Genomic DNA, 17,345 nt, shown 5'->3' with positions numbered 1-17,345 from the left:
CTATCAGTCCAGAGTCAGTGAGCTCTCACTATCTCAGGTCAGCTGTGTCTGTGGGTATCACCATTATGGTTTTGACCCCTTTGTTCATATTATTGCTCCTCCTTCTCTTGGGCTGGTCTCAGGTAGCTCGGCCCAGTGCTTCGCTGTAGATCTCTGTATCTGCTTCTATCAGTTGCTGGATGAAGGTTCTATGATGACAATTAAGGTAGTCATCAATCTGATTACAGGGGAAGGCCAATTTAGGCATCCTCTTCACTGTTGCTTAGAGTCTTAGCTGGGCTCATCCTTGTGGGTTCCTGGAAAGTTCCCTAGTGCCATGTTGCTCCCTAGCCCTTTAATGAACACTCTATCAAGTTATCTCTTTTCTTTCTCTCCCTCACTGTCCTTCCCCCTTCCTGAACATCCCATTCCCTCATGTTCTCCTCCTCCCTCCCCTTCTCCCTTTCACCTCCCCTTCCACCCTCTCTTCTCCCCACTCCTAATTTTCTCAGGAGATCTTGTCTGTTTCTCCTTCCCAGGGGGAATCCATGAATGTCTCTCTTAGGGTTCTCCTTGTTACTTAGCTTTTCTGGGGTCATTGACTATAAACGCATTATCCTTTGCTTTACAGCGAGTATCCACTATGAGTGAGTACATACCATACTCATCTTTCTGGGTCTCATTTACCTAACTCAGGATGTTTTTTTTTTCTTTTCTAGTTCCATCTGTTTGCATGCAAATTTCAAGATGTCTTTGGTTTTTTTTTTTTTTTTTTTGCCCACTCAGTAGTACTCCATTGTGTAATTGTACCACATTTTCTTTATCCGTTCTTCAGTTGGGGGCACCTAGGTTCTTTCCAGGGTCTAGCTATTATGAATAATGCTTCTATGAACATAGTTGAACAATGCCTTTGTAGTATGATTGAGCATCTTTTGGATATATGCCCAAGAGTGGTATTTCTGGGTCATGAGGTAGATTGATTCCCAGTTTTCTGAGAAACCACCATACTGATTTCCAAAGTGGCTGTACAAGTTTGCATTCCCACCAGCAGTGGATGAGTGTTCTCCTTACTCCACATCATCTCCAGCATAAGCTATCATTGGTGTTTTTGATCCATTCTGACAGGTGTAAGATGGTACCTCAAAGTTGTTTTGATTTGCATTTCCCTGATGGCTAAGGATGTTGAGCAATTCCTTAAGGGTCATTTGGCCATTCTCAATTCTTCTTTTGTAAATTTTCTCTTTAGATCTGTACCCCATTTTTGATTGGATTATTTGGTAATTTGATGTCTATTTTCTTGAGTTCTTTATATATTTTGGAGATTAGTCCTCTGTTCAATGTGGGGTTGGTGAAGATCTCTTCCCATTCAGTCAGCTGCCATTTTGTCTTAGTGACTATGTTCTTTGCCTTGTAAAAGATTCTCAATTTCAGGAGGTCCCATTTATCAACTGTTGCTCTCAGAGTCTGTGCTACTGGTATTTTATTTCAGAAGTGGTCTCCTGTGTCCATGCATTCAAGGCTACTTCCCACTTTCTCTTCAGTGAGGTTCAGTGTGGCTGGATTTATGTTGAGGTCTTTGATCCATTTGAACTTAAGTTTTGTGCATGGAGATAGATATGGATCTATTCTCATCTCTATAATTTTTGTACAATAATAAAATACTTAAATTTTGGTGATAGAAAAATTAGATGAGATACATGCAGAAACATCACTTGGAAGCAAAATTACAGAGAAGATACTAAAATGCCAATAAATGATAGCTGTAAATGTATAGACAGACAGACAGACAGACAGACAAATTTTGAGACAGAGTCTATATATCCCTGGCTAACCTGAAACTCACTATGTAGACCAGACTGACCTCAGGTTCACGAAGGTCTTCATCCCTCTGCCTCCCAGTTAAGGTTAATACCACTCCTCCAACATATATATTATATTCTAATTTCCTACACAAAACACTTCCTTATATTTCTGTCCCTCCATGTATGTTAAAGTAGTTTGAACGTGACCTAATAGAAAATTTAAAATCAAAGTCTGAAACATTTTTTGAAGATTTATATGATACCACAGCTAGAAAATTTTACATCTGGCCTTAATTGACAAGTTGGAGTTAAAATCCATGGACAATAAGAATACTGTATAAAAATTGCTTTCATGTTCTGGGTATAAGTATTTGTGAGATTGGTGTTAAGACTGGGATCTCATCCTTCACGTAACTCATTACTTGCAATGAGCTCAAGTCCAAACTCCAAATACTCTGAGATCAAGATTCCAGGTGCGTGCGCTCCTCCATCTGTGGTGGCTGTAGGACTGAAGACACGGTGCTCGAAAATGAGCGAATAATTGGATATATGGAAGGCAGTTAAATTAATCAGCAATGTTAAAAAACCCCGGTAGTTAAGACTTAGATACATTTTTATATAACATACCGAGATGAAGTACAAATTGGTGGCCATATTCTCTAATTGTTCACTTACAAATAGAAATACTAAAGACTAAACTGCAATCCAAACTGAAGTATCACTTCTGCCTTACCAGTATTTTTATTTCCCCTAAGTTCATATTTCACTTCATGGTAAATATGCCAACACAAAGTGTTTACTCCTCTGGCAAGGAATACCAGACTTCACTCTGCGTTTCTATGGGGTATGTGTGTTGTACTGCCTAATGCTGTCTTGTCGAGAGCTAGAGTCTCCCTGATCTATATGTACAAGTGTTTTGGCTGTGCCCCTTTAAATTGTGGACTAGGGATATGATTCTCAACTAAGATCATTTAAAACACTGAGCTCATACGGATGAGGCTGGGTAAATAAAATCTGCCAATCATTTAAATGTTAATGGTGTCTCTCTTCTTCCACAGGCCTTCAGGGTGGTCAGGTGTTTTTTAACGCTGTTAAAGAGGGGGATACTGTAATATTCGCCAGTGACGATGAACAAGACAGAATATTATGGGTACAAGCCATGTACAGGGCCACGGGCCAGTCTTATAAACCAGTTCCTGTGGTTCAAAGCCAGAAGCTAAATCCTAAAGGAGGAACTCTCCATGCAGATGCTCAGCTTTGTAAGTTTTGTGAAAATTAATTTGATTATCAATTAATAACCTTAATAAAATATAAAACTGAGGGAAATTTGTTCAGTCTTATAGTTTGTATTATTAATTAACTAATTAAATAAAAGTCGTTTCTATTAGACATAGAATTAGTTATCTAATTTTTCACATAAATCTGGAGTGATACCTGTGTGTTGATAGACTGAGCAGCTTATATTTGGGAATATATATGTATACATAGTTACATGTAATAGCAATTAGTAATAATATGAATAAAGAGTCCACGAATCTGAAGAAGACCTGGGAGATTTTGAAGCAAAAAAAAGGGAAGGGAGAAATGTTGCAATTATATTATAATCTCAAAACATTTTTAAAAATTCTACAGACATTCCAAAAGCAAATTTTATTTTGTTTATTGTATCTTTAGCCTAGGTTTCTTGTTAGGAGAAAAATATTGTGAAGTGAAATTTGATGAAATTCTATGGAATGTAGAAGAATCACACTGTGCATTTGTTTTTGGTAACTGCAAGAATAATTGGGCTGGTTCCTTCTGTATTGTAGAATGATAAGAGGAACATATAGTAAAAAAACAACAACAACAAAAAACAGCTTTTCTTATCTCCAGACGCTTTAGTGTTCCCTCAATTTCTGTATGCTGATTTGAAACATTCAGATCCAGTGCATCTTTCCTGTTGAATCAGTAGTGGCTGATTGTGTAATGTGTAGCTGCATTAGGAGCAGTTCCAAACACACTGGCAGTGATCACTTTATCTTTTTACACTCCTTTAGAAAACTTCCCTTACTTCTACATAAAGCATTCTGTCTCTATGTTTAATCTCAAGTTGTGGCTTTTTATTGTCAAGATTCTCCTGCGGGATAGTAACATCTTGACATGCATTATTTTCTTCTTTTCCTTTTCATGCATCAAATAATTACCCTCTCCTTCTTAGACACTCTTCAGTAGATTACATCTGAGCATCTTTAAAGGCTCTAAAGAGGACAAACAATTAAAGGTGGGATTTGTGCCTTCATCTCAACTCCTTTGCCACCTTTGGATGCCTTGCTTCACATTTCCAGCAGGCTGTTGCTACAGTAGTGCATAGTCACTTGGTAACTATGCTACACTCCACGTGGAGTGTGGAGAGCTCATTCTGGGGGTCGTTTAGACATTTCCGTCAGCCTGGCCACATCAATGGCATCTTTTCTGCTGAAAATGTCAGGTGAGAAATGATGCCATGGGCTATCATATTGAGCCATCAGATGTAAGGCTTTGTCAGCTCACAAACATACACACACACACACACACACACACACACACACACACACACACACCCCAGAATGCTTTCCTTCCTCCTCTGTGTATTTTTTTATTGTTCTAATCAGACATTATTCCTGAATTATTTTTCCCCTTCTGGATGATCTATACTCTTGTTTCTCCTGACTTGGATTCTCCATAGACAAACAGACATATTTAGAACTGGATTCTTTCCACATTCATAGACAAAGTATTTTGTCCACATTCATAGACCATACTCTGTCCTTTATCTCGTGGGATACTGTTCCACGGTATTTAATGTGAACCTCTTTGTCTTCTTGAAAATCTGAGTTTAATATGTGAGCAGTCAGTGCTTCACGAGTAATATTGGAGTATTAGTTTCTTGTTCCTCTCTTTTGGAAATACTCGTTCCTGTTTCTGTGTGTGAACCTAATCCCATTCTCCTTGCTATTTACTTTGTGATAATGAAGTACATGTGCCTACTGTTACGATCACTTGTAGCACAAATAATAAACACTCAGAGATAGATATTGGGGTTCAGACTGAAGACCAGAAAAGCAAAGCAGTCAACCACTAGAGAGTTCTTACCTCTACCAAGACGCAGACAAAGGGGTGATCCTGTCCTCAGAGTGACTGTAGACAGCAGTGTTCTCTACCAAACCACAGGTTTCACTGTTTCTCTCTCCTCCTGCCTTATCTTCCTCTCTAGTGCCGGGATTAAAGGCAGGCACCACCACTGCCCGGCCTCTATGGCTGTCTAGTGTGGCTAGCTTTGCACTCTGATATTCAGGCAAACTTTACTTATTAAAACACAAATAAAATATCACGATATTCACTTTATATTTTCCCTGTTTACTCTTATAGAGAAAAAAAATACTTAGAATGTATCCAAAATCTTACCTGATTAATACTAACTTGTTTCAGCTGCACCTATGAAATAAATCTTCATTTACTCAAAAGTCCTACACTGTTTTTTAACACTAATCTCTTATCTGTAGAGCACTCCTTTATTCTTAGCCTGGCTAATTTCTACACATGTCATGCTTAGATTGTTATTGTATCTATATTTCCTGTTTTTCTACTGTATTGTTGCCCATATATGAACATATTTTTTACTTTCAAGTAGCATAACTTTTAATTATACAAACTAATGGGTTTTATTAGAGCATTTTCACACATGTACGTGATGTATTTCTACTGTTTTCACCTTTCATTGTCCTCTCTTGCTCCCCTCCCACTTCTATAGGCGTCTTTCCTATTCCCAACCAGTCTCCTTTCTACATTCATGATTTTTTTTAATTTTCCTGTTTATTTTTGTGTTATTTTTGCATTGAGGTTTTTGGAGTTTCTTGAAGGGTCCTGAGTGAGGCATTGTTTACAAGTATGAGTTTCTTACGGGTGATTACGCACTGAAGAAAATACATCTTCATCATCCCATAAAATTAACTGTCTGTACTCAGGACGATTGGGGCCTTGGGTGTCTCTGCACAGGGCATTCCATCTCACTCTCTTCCTCATTCTCTTCTCTTTCACTCTTAGATGCTTTTTAGTCCCTCTGTCTAGTGTTCTCTGAACTTTAGAGGGAGTAAAGTGGTTTTTCTATTTAAGGAAAAATATTTAGCAGTCCTTTAGGCTCTGCATTTTCTCATTTCCGACTCTCTACCGTTATTCTGTTGCCCACTGTAAAAGGAAACCTCTTTGACCAAAGCTAATGCATATGAACATAGTTATTGGGAAGTATGCTGTGTCCATTTTAACAAAAATGAGAACAGCTTCTTCACTATGGCCTATGACCTCCTAAGCCATGGGTTTTGGCCAGGCTCGCAGCATCAGAGGGGATTTCTTTCCTGTGGAGTGGGCTTCTCATCCAGTCAAAAAGATGTTGATTGCTCCCATTACTGGCTTGCCACTATTGCAGCATAGGGAATCTTTCTGTCTGGCTAGTCAGTAGCAGAGCACACAAGGTCTACAACTGAGTGAGACTCTTATTGAAAATACTGTTCCGGCCCTTCCCCCAAACATCTTGGATAGTATCTTTGGGCATTATGGCAGCTTGGTAGCAGGAAGAAAGCTTTCATCTTGGTTCTAGCTAGATTTCTATATGTGCTACAACCAAAACATGTGGTGTCTTCAGTAGCAGAGTCTGCCCATCTAGTTCTGGTAAGCGACCTTCAGACACAGTAAATGTCTGTATTGTTTTAGGGGCCTCAGAGGATTCTAATCAAAATCTTGTGGTTAACCCACCCCTGGTTTTCATTAAAAACCTATGGTTTCAGGAGATGCTATTCTTTTTGTTTGTCTTTTTTGTTAGTTGACCTCTACAATATTTAGTTTGAATTACTTTCTTATTATTGAGTTTTGAGAGATGTTTCTATATTCTGCAAGATATTTGTCAAACTTCTTACTTGACAAATATTTTCTCATCTGTGGCTTGATTTACCATAAATTATAACAGTTCTTTTCAAAAGAAATGTATATCAATTTTTGATGAAGTCTGTTTTCTTTCTTGCTGTTAGTTGGCTTTTGCTTTTAAGGCAATGCTTCATGATGGAACTCGTGGTCTGTAATCTTCCTGCATCAGCATCTAAAATGCTGGAATTAGGCGCTTGGTTTCTCATTTCTTTAAATAGTTATACCTGTCTTAGTTACCTTTCTGTTATTATGCTAAGATACCCAGACAAATATAGCTTAAGGAAGAAAGAATTTTTTGGCTCACAGTTCAAAATACACTCGATCCATGCTGGGGAAGCTAAGAGACCAGAAGTTGGAAGCAGCCAGCCATGTGCCACACAGAGTCAGGAAGAAGAAATCAATGAGCATCTGAGCTCAGCTCACGTTCTTCTCCTTCTGTCATCCAGGATTGCACCCTAGGGAATAGCACCACCCATGGTGGGCAGATCCTCTCACCTCAGTTAACTTAATTAGGATAACTCCCACGGGAATTCTCAGAGGCCCATCTCCCAGGTGATTATCCAGCTCAAGTTGACAATTGAGATCAATCATTGCAGCATCATTAATGTCATGAATAAGAAATTGCCACTGGTTGGGGAGAACTTTGGATGGAATGTAAAATGAAATTAAGAAATAAAAAAAGGAAAAAGACATTACAGTTGAAATGTCAAAAAAAAAACTTCATCCAAAACAATATTTTAAGTGCTTATTCTGTATCTAAAATTTATATAATCTGCCTTATAAATTTTGCATCTATATTGACTCACTTTTTATACTGGTTGATAGTGCGCATCAATGTTCATGGAATCATGGAGGCGTTTGGCACATTAAAAAGACTGCCCTAGGACATTTCCTGACATCATTTTTTTTTCTGTCTGGTGTAGCTTTATGGTTAAGACAGTGCCAGTCAGGCTGGGTGGCACTGGCTGTACTTGTTCTGACTTAAAACAAACTGTTATCACTGCTAATGTTGCCTCCCTCTGTCGGCAAGCTTCTAGCTGTATTCTTCATCAGAGCAGACCTCTTGTTTTTAATCTGTTTTCAACAAATAAACAAAATACAAATTTTGAGGGAACAAGGGGGAGGAAGATGGGTACATTCCCATCTCAATTCTGACCTTCTTGAGTTTGCTCTCAATCCCTTAATGCCTTCCATGGTTCCACATTGTTCCTTTCTCTTTCTTCCTGGTCATTTCTTGGAACACTTTATTAATCATCAATAAAAGTAGATAACATAAAGTTAAAGTGACTCATTGTATAACTGTACTTCCTTCTCTCATTCCTCTTCTAATTTCTTTGCTGATCTGTGGTTGGTAAAGATAAGCTTCCTTTCTCTTTTCTTTCTTTCTGCTTATATTTTGTGTTGATAAGAACTTGGAAGACTGTCATCTCTTTTACAATATCAACCTCCAACTTCCTAGCTAAACTCAGAAAATTTTCATTAGCTCTCACATTTATTATTTAACCACAACAAAGGTAGAAACAATCTAATACCTATTATTCATGTAGATGTAAAGATAATGTTTTAATAACATCCAAAAATATCCAGAATATATGAAGCAGAAACATTATAGATTATGTATGGTATCATTTCCTCTATGTTAGGAACCTACTTGTAATAAGAAAAGGTAGGAGGCATACTTATACCCAAAACATTCATAATTAATGAATTGAATTGAAGGACCAGTTATTTTCTTCTTCTAATATTCTCTTTTTTATCTAACCTGTATATTCCTTTACTCAGCATAATGAGTACTTAAGGATAGTCAAAATAATGTTTATAAAATTTAACTTAGTAGAATATCACCTTATCTTTTAGGACATCAACAACAGTACATATTTATAGATCTCTCCAACAAGCAGATCTTGTCTTTATATCTGAGCCTGTGTAGAAACCCTTTAGACAGAGTGAGCCGAACAGGAGACACGTGCTGCTAATAAATTTTCCATTTCAAATGTAGCAAGCTGCCTTGGACAGGGAGCAGGATTTTACCTACCCTTTGTTTGCTGTCTCGATCCAAAACCACCTTGCTTTTCATTTTTTGTTAATTACATATATAGCACAATCTATTTTTGATCTTAGTGCCACATGACAAAACAGTTATCCTCTAATAATAAACGTCAAATGTGAGCCAGGGGGATGGGGAGATGGCTCAGGAGGTGAGAGCACTTACTCTTCAGCAGAAGATCCGAATCTGGTTCCCAGCACCCATGTCAGACAGCTCACAACCACCTGTAACCCTAGCTCTAGGGGACCCGAATCCACTCTTCTGGACTCATAGTAACACAATTACATAATCACACTTGCATATATATTACATAATTAAATATTACACAATTACAAATAAGATAATATTTTGTAACCATGATCCAGAAACACTACCATCTATTTTATTTTTGCCTAGTATGTTTTTAGGGAGCAGAGCTTGTGCTTTATTTTGGGAACTTGCTTTCCACATTGCTAGTATGTTGCTGTGTTAAACAACACCTTACTTTCCTCATTTCCATGTTAAATTTTACACTTCATAGGTAAAGCATTAGTTTATTTCACCTTGAACATATTAGTTCTGGTGAATGTTCAGTACTCTTTTACTTTGCTAATTTATAATCCTCAGTCTCCATTGTTAATTAAGACTTTTATTGTGTGAAAATAATTTTGTATTATTTACTACAAAAAACAAGGCACATACCATGTCAACTTTAACTAACATAACAAAAAGAAGCTAATAAATTATTTGATCAATAATTGAAATATGAATTAACTCCTAAATGTTTGTATTAACTGTTCCTCTAGTCTTAAGCAAAAACCTACATATATAAGACCATACTTACCAGACTTAACTGCACAGAAACTTAAAACATTATAATACTGTTGTATAAGCATATGTTTAGTTATATACACATATTGTTACATACATAACTCATTGAAGGTCATATATGTGATAACAAAAACATGGCAGTTTTGCTAACTCATGCAAGTTTACAGGTAACTTCCCGTAAATTTTTAACTACAAGAAATTTACAGACAGGTTTGTGTAAGGTATATGGATCTGTGGGCAAGCCCCTTAAGCATATGTTAGTTTTAAGCATAGCAAAGTGAATTTTATTTCAGCAGTTTCATCTAAGGTGGTTCTGTGTTTTAGAGAGGAGAAATGGTCTCAGCTAGGGATCCCTGTCATCAGAGCCCTTTGCTACTGAGTCCTGATCCCAGACTCCTCAGTAACTTCCAGCTGCTGTTCAAAGTTTCCGAATTCAGTTGCCCTCTCCTGTCTTCATGCCCTTCCTGTTGTATGTACACAACAGCTCACCACACTAAGAGAAGCAAAAGCCACAGAGTCATTACTGTGTAGAAAAGTAATTTCTCCATTGCATAGTCTGAGCTCTGACTTCAATGCCCTTCTGGAGATGTGGATCCTTTGGCACATAAAGCTAGTTGGGGTCAGTGCCCACACAATATAATATCCTCCGTCACAGCAGAGAGGTTAGCCAGGTCTTTGGTGGTCCTTCTGTGTTTGCTCTGTTGGTTAATTTCAAGTCAGTATTATCTGTATAAATTGAAACTGTTGACCTCCTATTCTCTTCTAATGAGTCCACACAGCTATTATCCCAATGAAACATTCGAATTTTCACATACCACTTGATTGAGACCTCTATCACTTCTTGAATTTCTAGCAAACAGCAGTATTGCCCAATTTAGATTTGATTCCATCTACCGTTAGCACTCTTGGTGACAATACCACCTAAAGATGTTAGAGCATAGATATCCAGCTGTTACCATAGAAACTCCACCAGCACTCTCAATTACCATGCCCCACATCTGTAGTTAGTCCATAGGTTAATCATCACAATTTATAGCACTATCACAGGCATCATTTAATAATATCATAGCTTGCCGGCTTATTGTGATAATCTTCTTACACTGTTTCACTGAAATGTGCTAGCATCGTAGCAGTGAACATTTGAATAGTACTATAGAGGTTCTTTATTTTTAAAAAATATTGAATAATTTTTTCTTACAATAAACATTAATTGAAGGTAATCTGATAAAAACCCAATTTTATACAACAGATACCGGCTATACAGGTGGTTGGAAACACATTTCCTAACTGATTCAGATGTCGCAACTGTGTCTTTTAAAAAAATATGTAGATAAGTTATGCCAAAGGAAAACTATATGAAAATATGTTCTGAAAATGAAACATGAGACAATATTATAGCTAATTTTTGTTCTAGTTTATGAGAAAAAAATGTGGATGAAGAAATGTAGACATACACAAAAGTTATAAAGTAACAGCTTTGTAGGGTGTAGGTTTCCTGAAAAGTATAATTGAGACTTCAGCGCATTAACTGGTTTTGTTAAATAAGTAGGTTGTAGCTGCTTTTATCACAGCCATTAACTGTGCCGTATGACCTATCGATCTGCTTCACTTTACTCTCTCTTCTACTCTTTGTATATTCTATGACACTATATCCTAATATATAACATGAAATTTCTGTTGACAATAACAAGCATTCAGTAGCACGCATCTCTGTCATACTCCCTCTTTTTTATGCTGGTACTATCTTTGTACTTCATAGCGTGCCATAAGCACTCATAAACATATACATGGCCATTCTTTGTTTAAAATAAAGGCCAGACAACTAAACCAACTTTAGTTTTGAAAAACATAAAGATTGATTGGAAAAGAAAAAGCTAAAAACAAAAACATTTGTCACAGAGGGAGGTCTAAATTTCATTAGAGTTCGTTTTAATTTTTCTGTGTTGATAGAAGCTAATGGTGACATAATCTTTTCGTACAGTGTTTTGCATTCTGCTTCTCTGACATAGAAGCAGAGACGCTGGTTCTTTACAGAATGTGTTTTACAAAGCTGTAGCCCTTCTATAGGTTGTTGTTGGTTTTATCATCATCATCATCATCATCATCATCATCATCATTATATTGTTTAATTCTTATTTGTTCGGTAGCAAGCATGTACCTTAGCAAATTTATGATATTCAGAGAACAACTTGAGGCAGGCAATTCTCTCCTTGTGTTATTCAGATTCTAGATATCCAACTCAAGTCAACAAGCTTGTTAGCAAGTTGAATTGGCTTACCAGCCCTTTTTTTTTCTCTTTCTTTTTTTTTCTTTGAGACAGAGTTTCTCTAGGTAGACCTGGATATCCTGTAATTCACTCTGTGGGTCTGTCTGGCCTTAACTCAGAGATTCACCTGCCTCTGCCTCTGAGGTGCTGTGATTAAAGGTGTGTGCCACCATTTCCTGGCTCTCATTTTGTTTTTTACCTTAAAATTTTTGTGAGTTGGTTTGCCTGTATTTTCTAAGTTGAAGGAGAATATTCATTTGTGACTTAATATTTGTGAGTATAATGTTAGCATTTATCTAATTGTCAAAAATAATCTTTCATTTATTTGTGCTTTGTCACATTAGTAAAAGTTATTTGAAACTGTATCTCATAAAATATTATTTTATTAGTTTAAAAATGTGTACTTGTAAAGATTAACTATAGACTTGTTTTCAGAAATATACATTTTAAGACTATTTTCCTGTAGCTTTTAAAAATGATACTTTAAACCTTTATAATAACATCATAATTATGAGAGTTTTTCCTCTGAAATTTATTACATATCCCGTTCTCCACAGATAAACCATTAATGGTCGTTATTTTTAACTGCTTCTTATGACCTCCGCTGAAAGAAATAATGAATAAAAATCATCAGTTATTTCATAGAAATAATCATCTCATAAAGGTGACACCAAGCAAATTTTGTACTTAGAGAAATGAAGATGCTAAAATAGATCAGCTCCTTCAACTGGAAGATGCATGTGTTTTGCCTTCCTTGGTGTTCTGCCTCCTACTCATTTGATGCTGTTTCATATTGTAACATATTCAACTTTTACAAGACTGTAGACAGGATATAAGAGAAGCTGGACTGTCTTACTTCTCAACCTAAGGAAAAAAGTTTAGTGTTCATCCATTTAATACCACTTAGCATATGAAATAGTTCATCATTTGGGTGGTCATTAAATGTAACAGAACAAAACTGGTGTTTTATTTAGAAAGAACCGTGGCGTACCTTGCGTAGCCAGTGCTTTGTTTTCCATTGCTTTGCTGCTGTATTCGGGTTTCTCATGTTACGTGGACGTGAGCTATACATCCATCTTAGTGTCTTTTATTTTTAATGTGATTCTCAAGACCCTTCAGCTTGAATTATACAGTTCTTCCATCCACAAATATGGCTGAAAGTTGAACTTGACATGGATCAATATGATCTGGACTAAATATCTAAATGTGACTGATTATGTTAGCATCATGTCCACAGATCAATATTGAGTTTTATTATGAGCCTGACTCTATAATTGGGTTTGATCAATAAACTTTTGTCTCTTTTCCTTTGCAGATTTAGGGTTGTTCCACATAGGTTTTAGAAACTACACTTAGCTTGCATTTAGGACTCTTTTCTTGTGATGACCAGAAAGGGATTTATGTGTAAATTTGAAGGAACAATGGGCATCATGTTTATAGTTGTGAAAGGGTCCACTCCAGTCACTGACTGCTTAGCGCAGAGCTAATGTAGTAACACCCCAGCACTCCTTTTGGGATGTGTAGGGCTTTCTCTGTCTATATTTAGTCAATCGCATTGAAGACTTTGACAAAACATACCATTAACGAAAGCAATCATAAAAGCGTGCCTTTTGATAAACCCGCAGGGTCCACAGGCATTGAAAGATGCAATCTGTAAAGAACAATAAGTTTGAACCTTTGATTGAAGTGCCATTTGGGACGGGGGGCATTGTCTGCATATCTGCACAGACACGATGCTCGCTTTTTCGTGTCTCTTAAACTTGAAGCCTGAGAGCGTTCAATGCCATTTCTGCATTGAAGTTGGTCCCATTAAAAGCTCCATACAAAAAGCAGACTGGAAGTGATCCAGCTGAAGCTGTGTGCTTATCTCTGCCCTAGTTTGCCATTTGGAAAGCAGGCTTCTGGCCATCATTGCCATTTCCTTTATGAATAGACCTGGGTTGTTTTCCGGTTACTTCTCTTTGCAAGGATATTCATAAAATACAACAACTCTTCAATCCTTGACCCCTATTTTTGGACATCATCTTACTATATAGCCAAGACTGGCCTGGGCTTGTCTATGTAGATCAGGCTGTCCTCAAACTCACAGAGACCCACCAGCCTCTGACTCCCAAGTACTATGATGGTCTGCACCACCATGTCTAGCCCAACTTTCTTTAAAATTGGGAAATAACAGTTGTTCTTCCAGTAAGTATAAGAATCCACTTTGAATAAAAGTTGGATTCTGAGTCCAGGTAATGGCTCAACAGATAAAGTCATGCCAGGCGGATGGTGGCACACGCCTTTAATCCCAGCACTCGGGAGGCAGAGGCAGGCGGATCTCTGTGAGTTCGATATCAGCTTGGTCTACAGAGCTAGTTCCAGGACAACCCTTTCTCAAAAAACCAAAAAAAAAAAAAATCAAACAGATAAAGTCATTTGCAACCAAGCCTGATGACCTGGATTTGACTCTTGATACCCACATCGTAGCAGAACCAAAAGAACCAAGTCCTGCATGTTGTTCTCTGACATCCATGTGTGCGCCATGACTTACACTTGCACACGTAATAAATGCATGCAGTTAAAAGTTTTTCTTTGAATGTACTCATTTTAAATGGTTTGCCGATTGTCCTCATGTCATTTGGGGGCTTCAGACTTTGCAATTCATATTAATATGATGTATTTTTTGCGAGTTGAAGGACAAAAGTGTGGTCCTCAATTATCATGAGGCCTAAATTTCGTGTTCCTCATAAACTATATTGTTAATTATTAAATCAGAAACATGAATGTACTGTAAGTGATCTTTTGAATTTACAGATGCAGACCGTTTTCAGAAACATGGGATGGATGAGTTTATTTCTGCTAGTCCTTGCAAACTTGACCATGCCTTCCTCTTCAGAATTCTCCAGAGACAGACTTTGGATCACAGACTGAATGATTCCTATTCCTGCTTGGTGGGTACAAATCTGTCTATCTGGTCACCTATAGGTTAGAATAAAAGATTTTCAGAAGTGAGAAATAGTTGCTGTAAAACAACATTTTATTCCTGACTCATTTAATCACTGTAGTTGGGGTTAGGGAATAAAGAATTCCAATCGATTGCTTCTCAATTTGAAAATTATACACTTGAAGACCACTGCTGTGCCACTCAATAGACGGGAGAATAGCCTGGAATAGATGCTGAACTCTAGTGGCCCCAGACAATGCCGACTGGAAAGGAGAATACTTTAAATAAAGACAGACAGAAAGCCTTTGTCATAGGAGTCACCAATACCTGCACAGACACTTTAAAGCTTATGTCCTATTCAGCAGATATTGCTATCTTGCTCTTGTCTCTTTGATTCCTAGGATAACGTAAGTGACAGGGAAAGAAATGGAAAAAGTAACAACATGATGGGATATACAAAACAGGACAGCTTGCATTTCATCCAGAGATAATTTGAATTGTGAGAGAGGCAGAGGCATTGAGGGGCAAGGGACAGAGGACTAGAGACAGAGAGATGATTTAAATAGCTAACTGCTACCTGGTTTGTGATGAACATAAAATGTTATAATTTATAGTTTCCCTGATACCACAGAGTCAGGGGATTAAAGTTATAGCTTAACTACAATTTATTATTGGAAATGGTATTTTCTGTCACTAATTGACTCTCGTGGATACCGAGCCTAATAACTTTGTAGAATAAATTATACTCTTTTTGAAGTCCTAACTCAGACAGTTTGTTCTCAAGTCTTTGGAGATATCCAGTAGACATGAGGAAACGAACCAACAGCTATACCTACATTGGCAATTCATTAATTTGTCTATGAGTCTAAGAATAGAGCTGGGATTAGTGACAAACATCTTTAATTGCAGCAGTTGAAAAGCAAAGGCAGACAGATTTGTCAGGTCTCTATGAGTTCAAGACCATCCTTGTCTATACAAAGAGTTTCAGGCCAGCCAGGGCTAAATAATGAGGCTTGGTCTTAAAAAATAAGGGAGGGAAGTAAATTCGAGAGGGAGGGAGGGACAGAGGATTGGAGGAAGGGAGCAAAGGATGAAGGGAGGAAAAATGTTACCCTCTGTCTTGTATACACTGAAAACGAAATGTGGTGTGATTAGAAACATTGCTTGGGATAGAGTGGACCTAGTTGTCAATCAAGACTCACTAAGTGATTTTCTGTGTGGTCTTGGACAATTCTATTCCCATTTCTGATGTAAGTTTCTTATGTCAGACAGTTTTAAATACTAGAAACCAGTGACTGTGTGGGACTGGTCCACTGTGATTTTCCTGCCTCCACGTGGGGTTGAGTTGATATCTCTTATTTATCTTTGTTAATACATTTTCCTGTAATACCCTAACCCCTCTTCCTTAATAGTTACTCTGTTTCCTTCAAAAGCTCCCTTCTTCTCTATATCTTTTAATCTGATTTCTATAAATGAGTTTGTTATGGTGTTGTATGAAGCTGCGCCACCCAGTCCTACCCTTGCAGCATTAACCAAACTGGCTGCTTGCTTTCTGCCCTACTCTTACAATGAGCATCTTACTTCAGAAGAACAAGAAACCACTACTGGAAAACCTTAACTCTTATGATCACAGAAGGACAGACTGAGAAAAATATTCCAGGCATAAGCATGCAAATGTGTGTCACTGGTGGACTTACTGAAATTTTCTTTCTAGTTCATATTATAAAATGTTTTCAGTGAGTGGTCAGTTTTGGTGCTAGTGTCTACCTGGTTATTCTTTTTATATATACATGTGTGCATTATTGTTTTTAATTGAGCTATACATTTTCCCCACTTCCCTCCCTTTCCTCCCCCCCACCATGCCACCTTATTCTCTTTTTAACTGACTCCTAAATAAATCAGAGTTTAGGGAACATCACTTGTTGTGACTGACGAATGGAAACAAGTCCTCTGAATAGAATTTGACTACTTTTGAGTAGCAGCAGAGAAGAGCAGTGTGCCGCACATTGTCTCAGAGATATTAGATTGTCAGTGTCACTTCCAAAACTGATGATCAACAAAGCAAACGCTCTTAGCTGCTTCTGCTGCTGCTGCTTGCAATGCCTTAAATGTGCATACAGAAAAACAAATCTTAGCCGGGGGAAAAAAAACGTGTCTTTTTCTTTTCTCTTGCAGGGGTGGTTTAGCCCTGGCCAAGTGTTTGTGTTAGATGAATACTGTGCCCGCTATGGTGTGCGAGGCTGTCACAGGCATCTCTGCTACCTTACAGAACTGATGGAACATTCAGAAAACGGTGCTGTCATTGACCCCACCCTGCTCCATTACAGCTTTGCATTCTGTGCCTCTCACGTGCACGGCAACAGGTATTTTGACTTGCAAATACTCGGTGAAATGTATAGGGTTGCCCGGAAGATGGAGAGAACGTGCTTGGCCATTATCACCTAGTAACAGGCTGTAAATAGTAGGTACTTCTTAGGGGAAAAAAAACCCACACAAAGGAAAAATGTACATCAACATGCTGTTGATTTAGGTGAGCTGCACTTTATGTTTCTTTTTGCTGGCGAAACCACTTGAAAGAGA

At 37.6% G+C, this 17,345-nt stretch overlaps 1 protein-coding gene across 7 annotated transcripts in view; it reads left to right on the top strand.

Annotated features, from left to right (window-relative positions):
• Positions 1-17,345, top strand: part of Cadps2 (calcium dependent secretion activator 2) — a 505,709-nt gene that overhangs the window by 344,392 nt on the left and 143,972 nt on the right. For all 7 annotated transcript variants that reach the window (XR_012908510.1, XR_012908509.1, XR_012908508.1 and 4 more), the window contains exons 11-13: positions 2,840-3,040; positions 14,636-14,772; positions 16,941-17,128. Coding sequence is in view for 4 of the 7 variants with exons in the window: in XM_075953365.1 (XP_075809480.1) it covers positions 2,840-3,040; positions 14,636-14,772; positions 16,941-17,128 (526 nt within the window). In the remaining 3 variants the exon portion in view is untranslated. The remainder of the gene's footprint in view (positions 1-2,839; positions 3,041-14,635; positions 14,773-16,940; positions 17,129-17,345) is intronic.

This window comes from Microtus pennsylvanicus, chromosome 19, assembly GCF_037038515.1.
Source record: "Microtus pennsylvanicus isolate mMicPen1 chromosome 19, mMicPen1.hap1, whole genome shotgun sequence".
Lineage (NCBI taxonomy): Eukaryota > Metazoa > Chordata > Mammalia > Rodentia > Cricetidae > Microtus > Microtus pennsylvanicus.
Note: the sequence above shows the minus strand (reverse complement) of the source record. Positions and strands in the feature narration are given on the sequence as shown.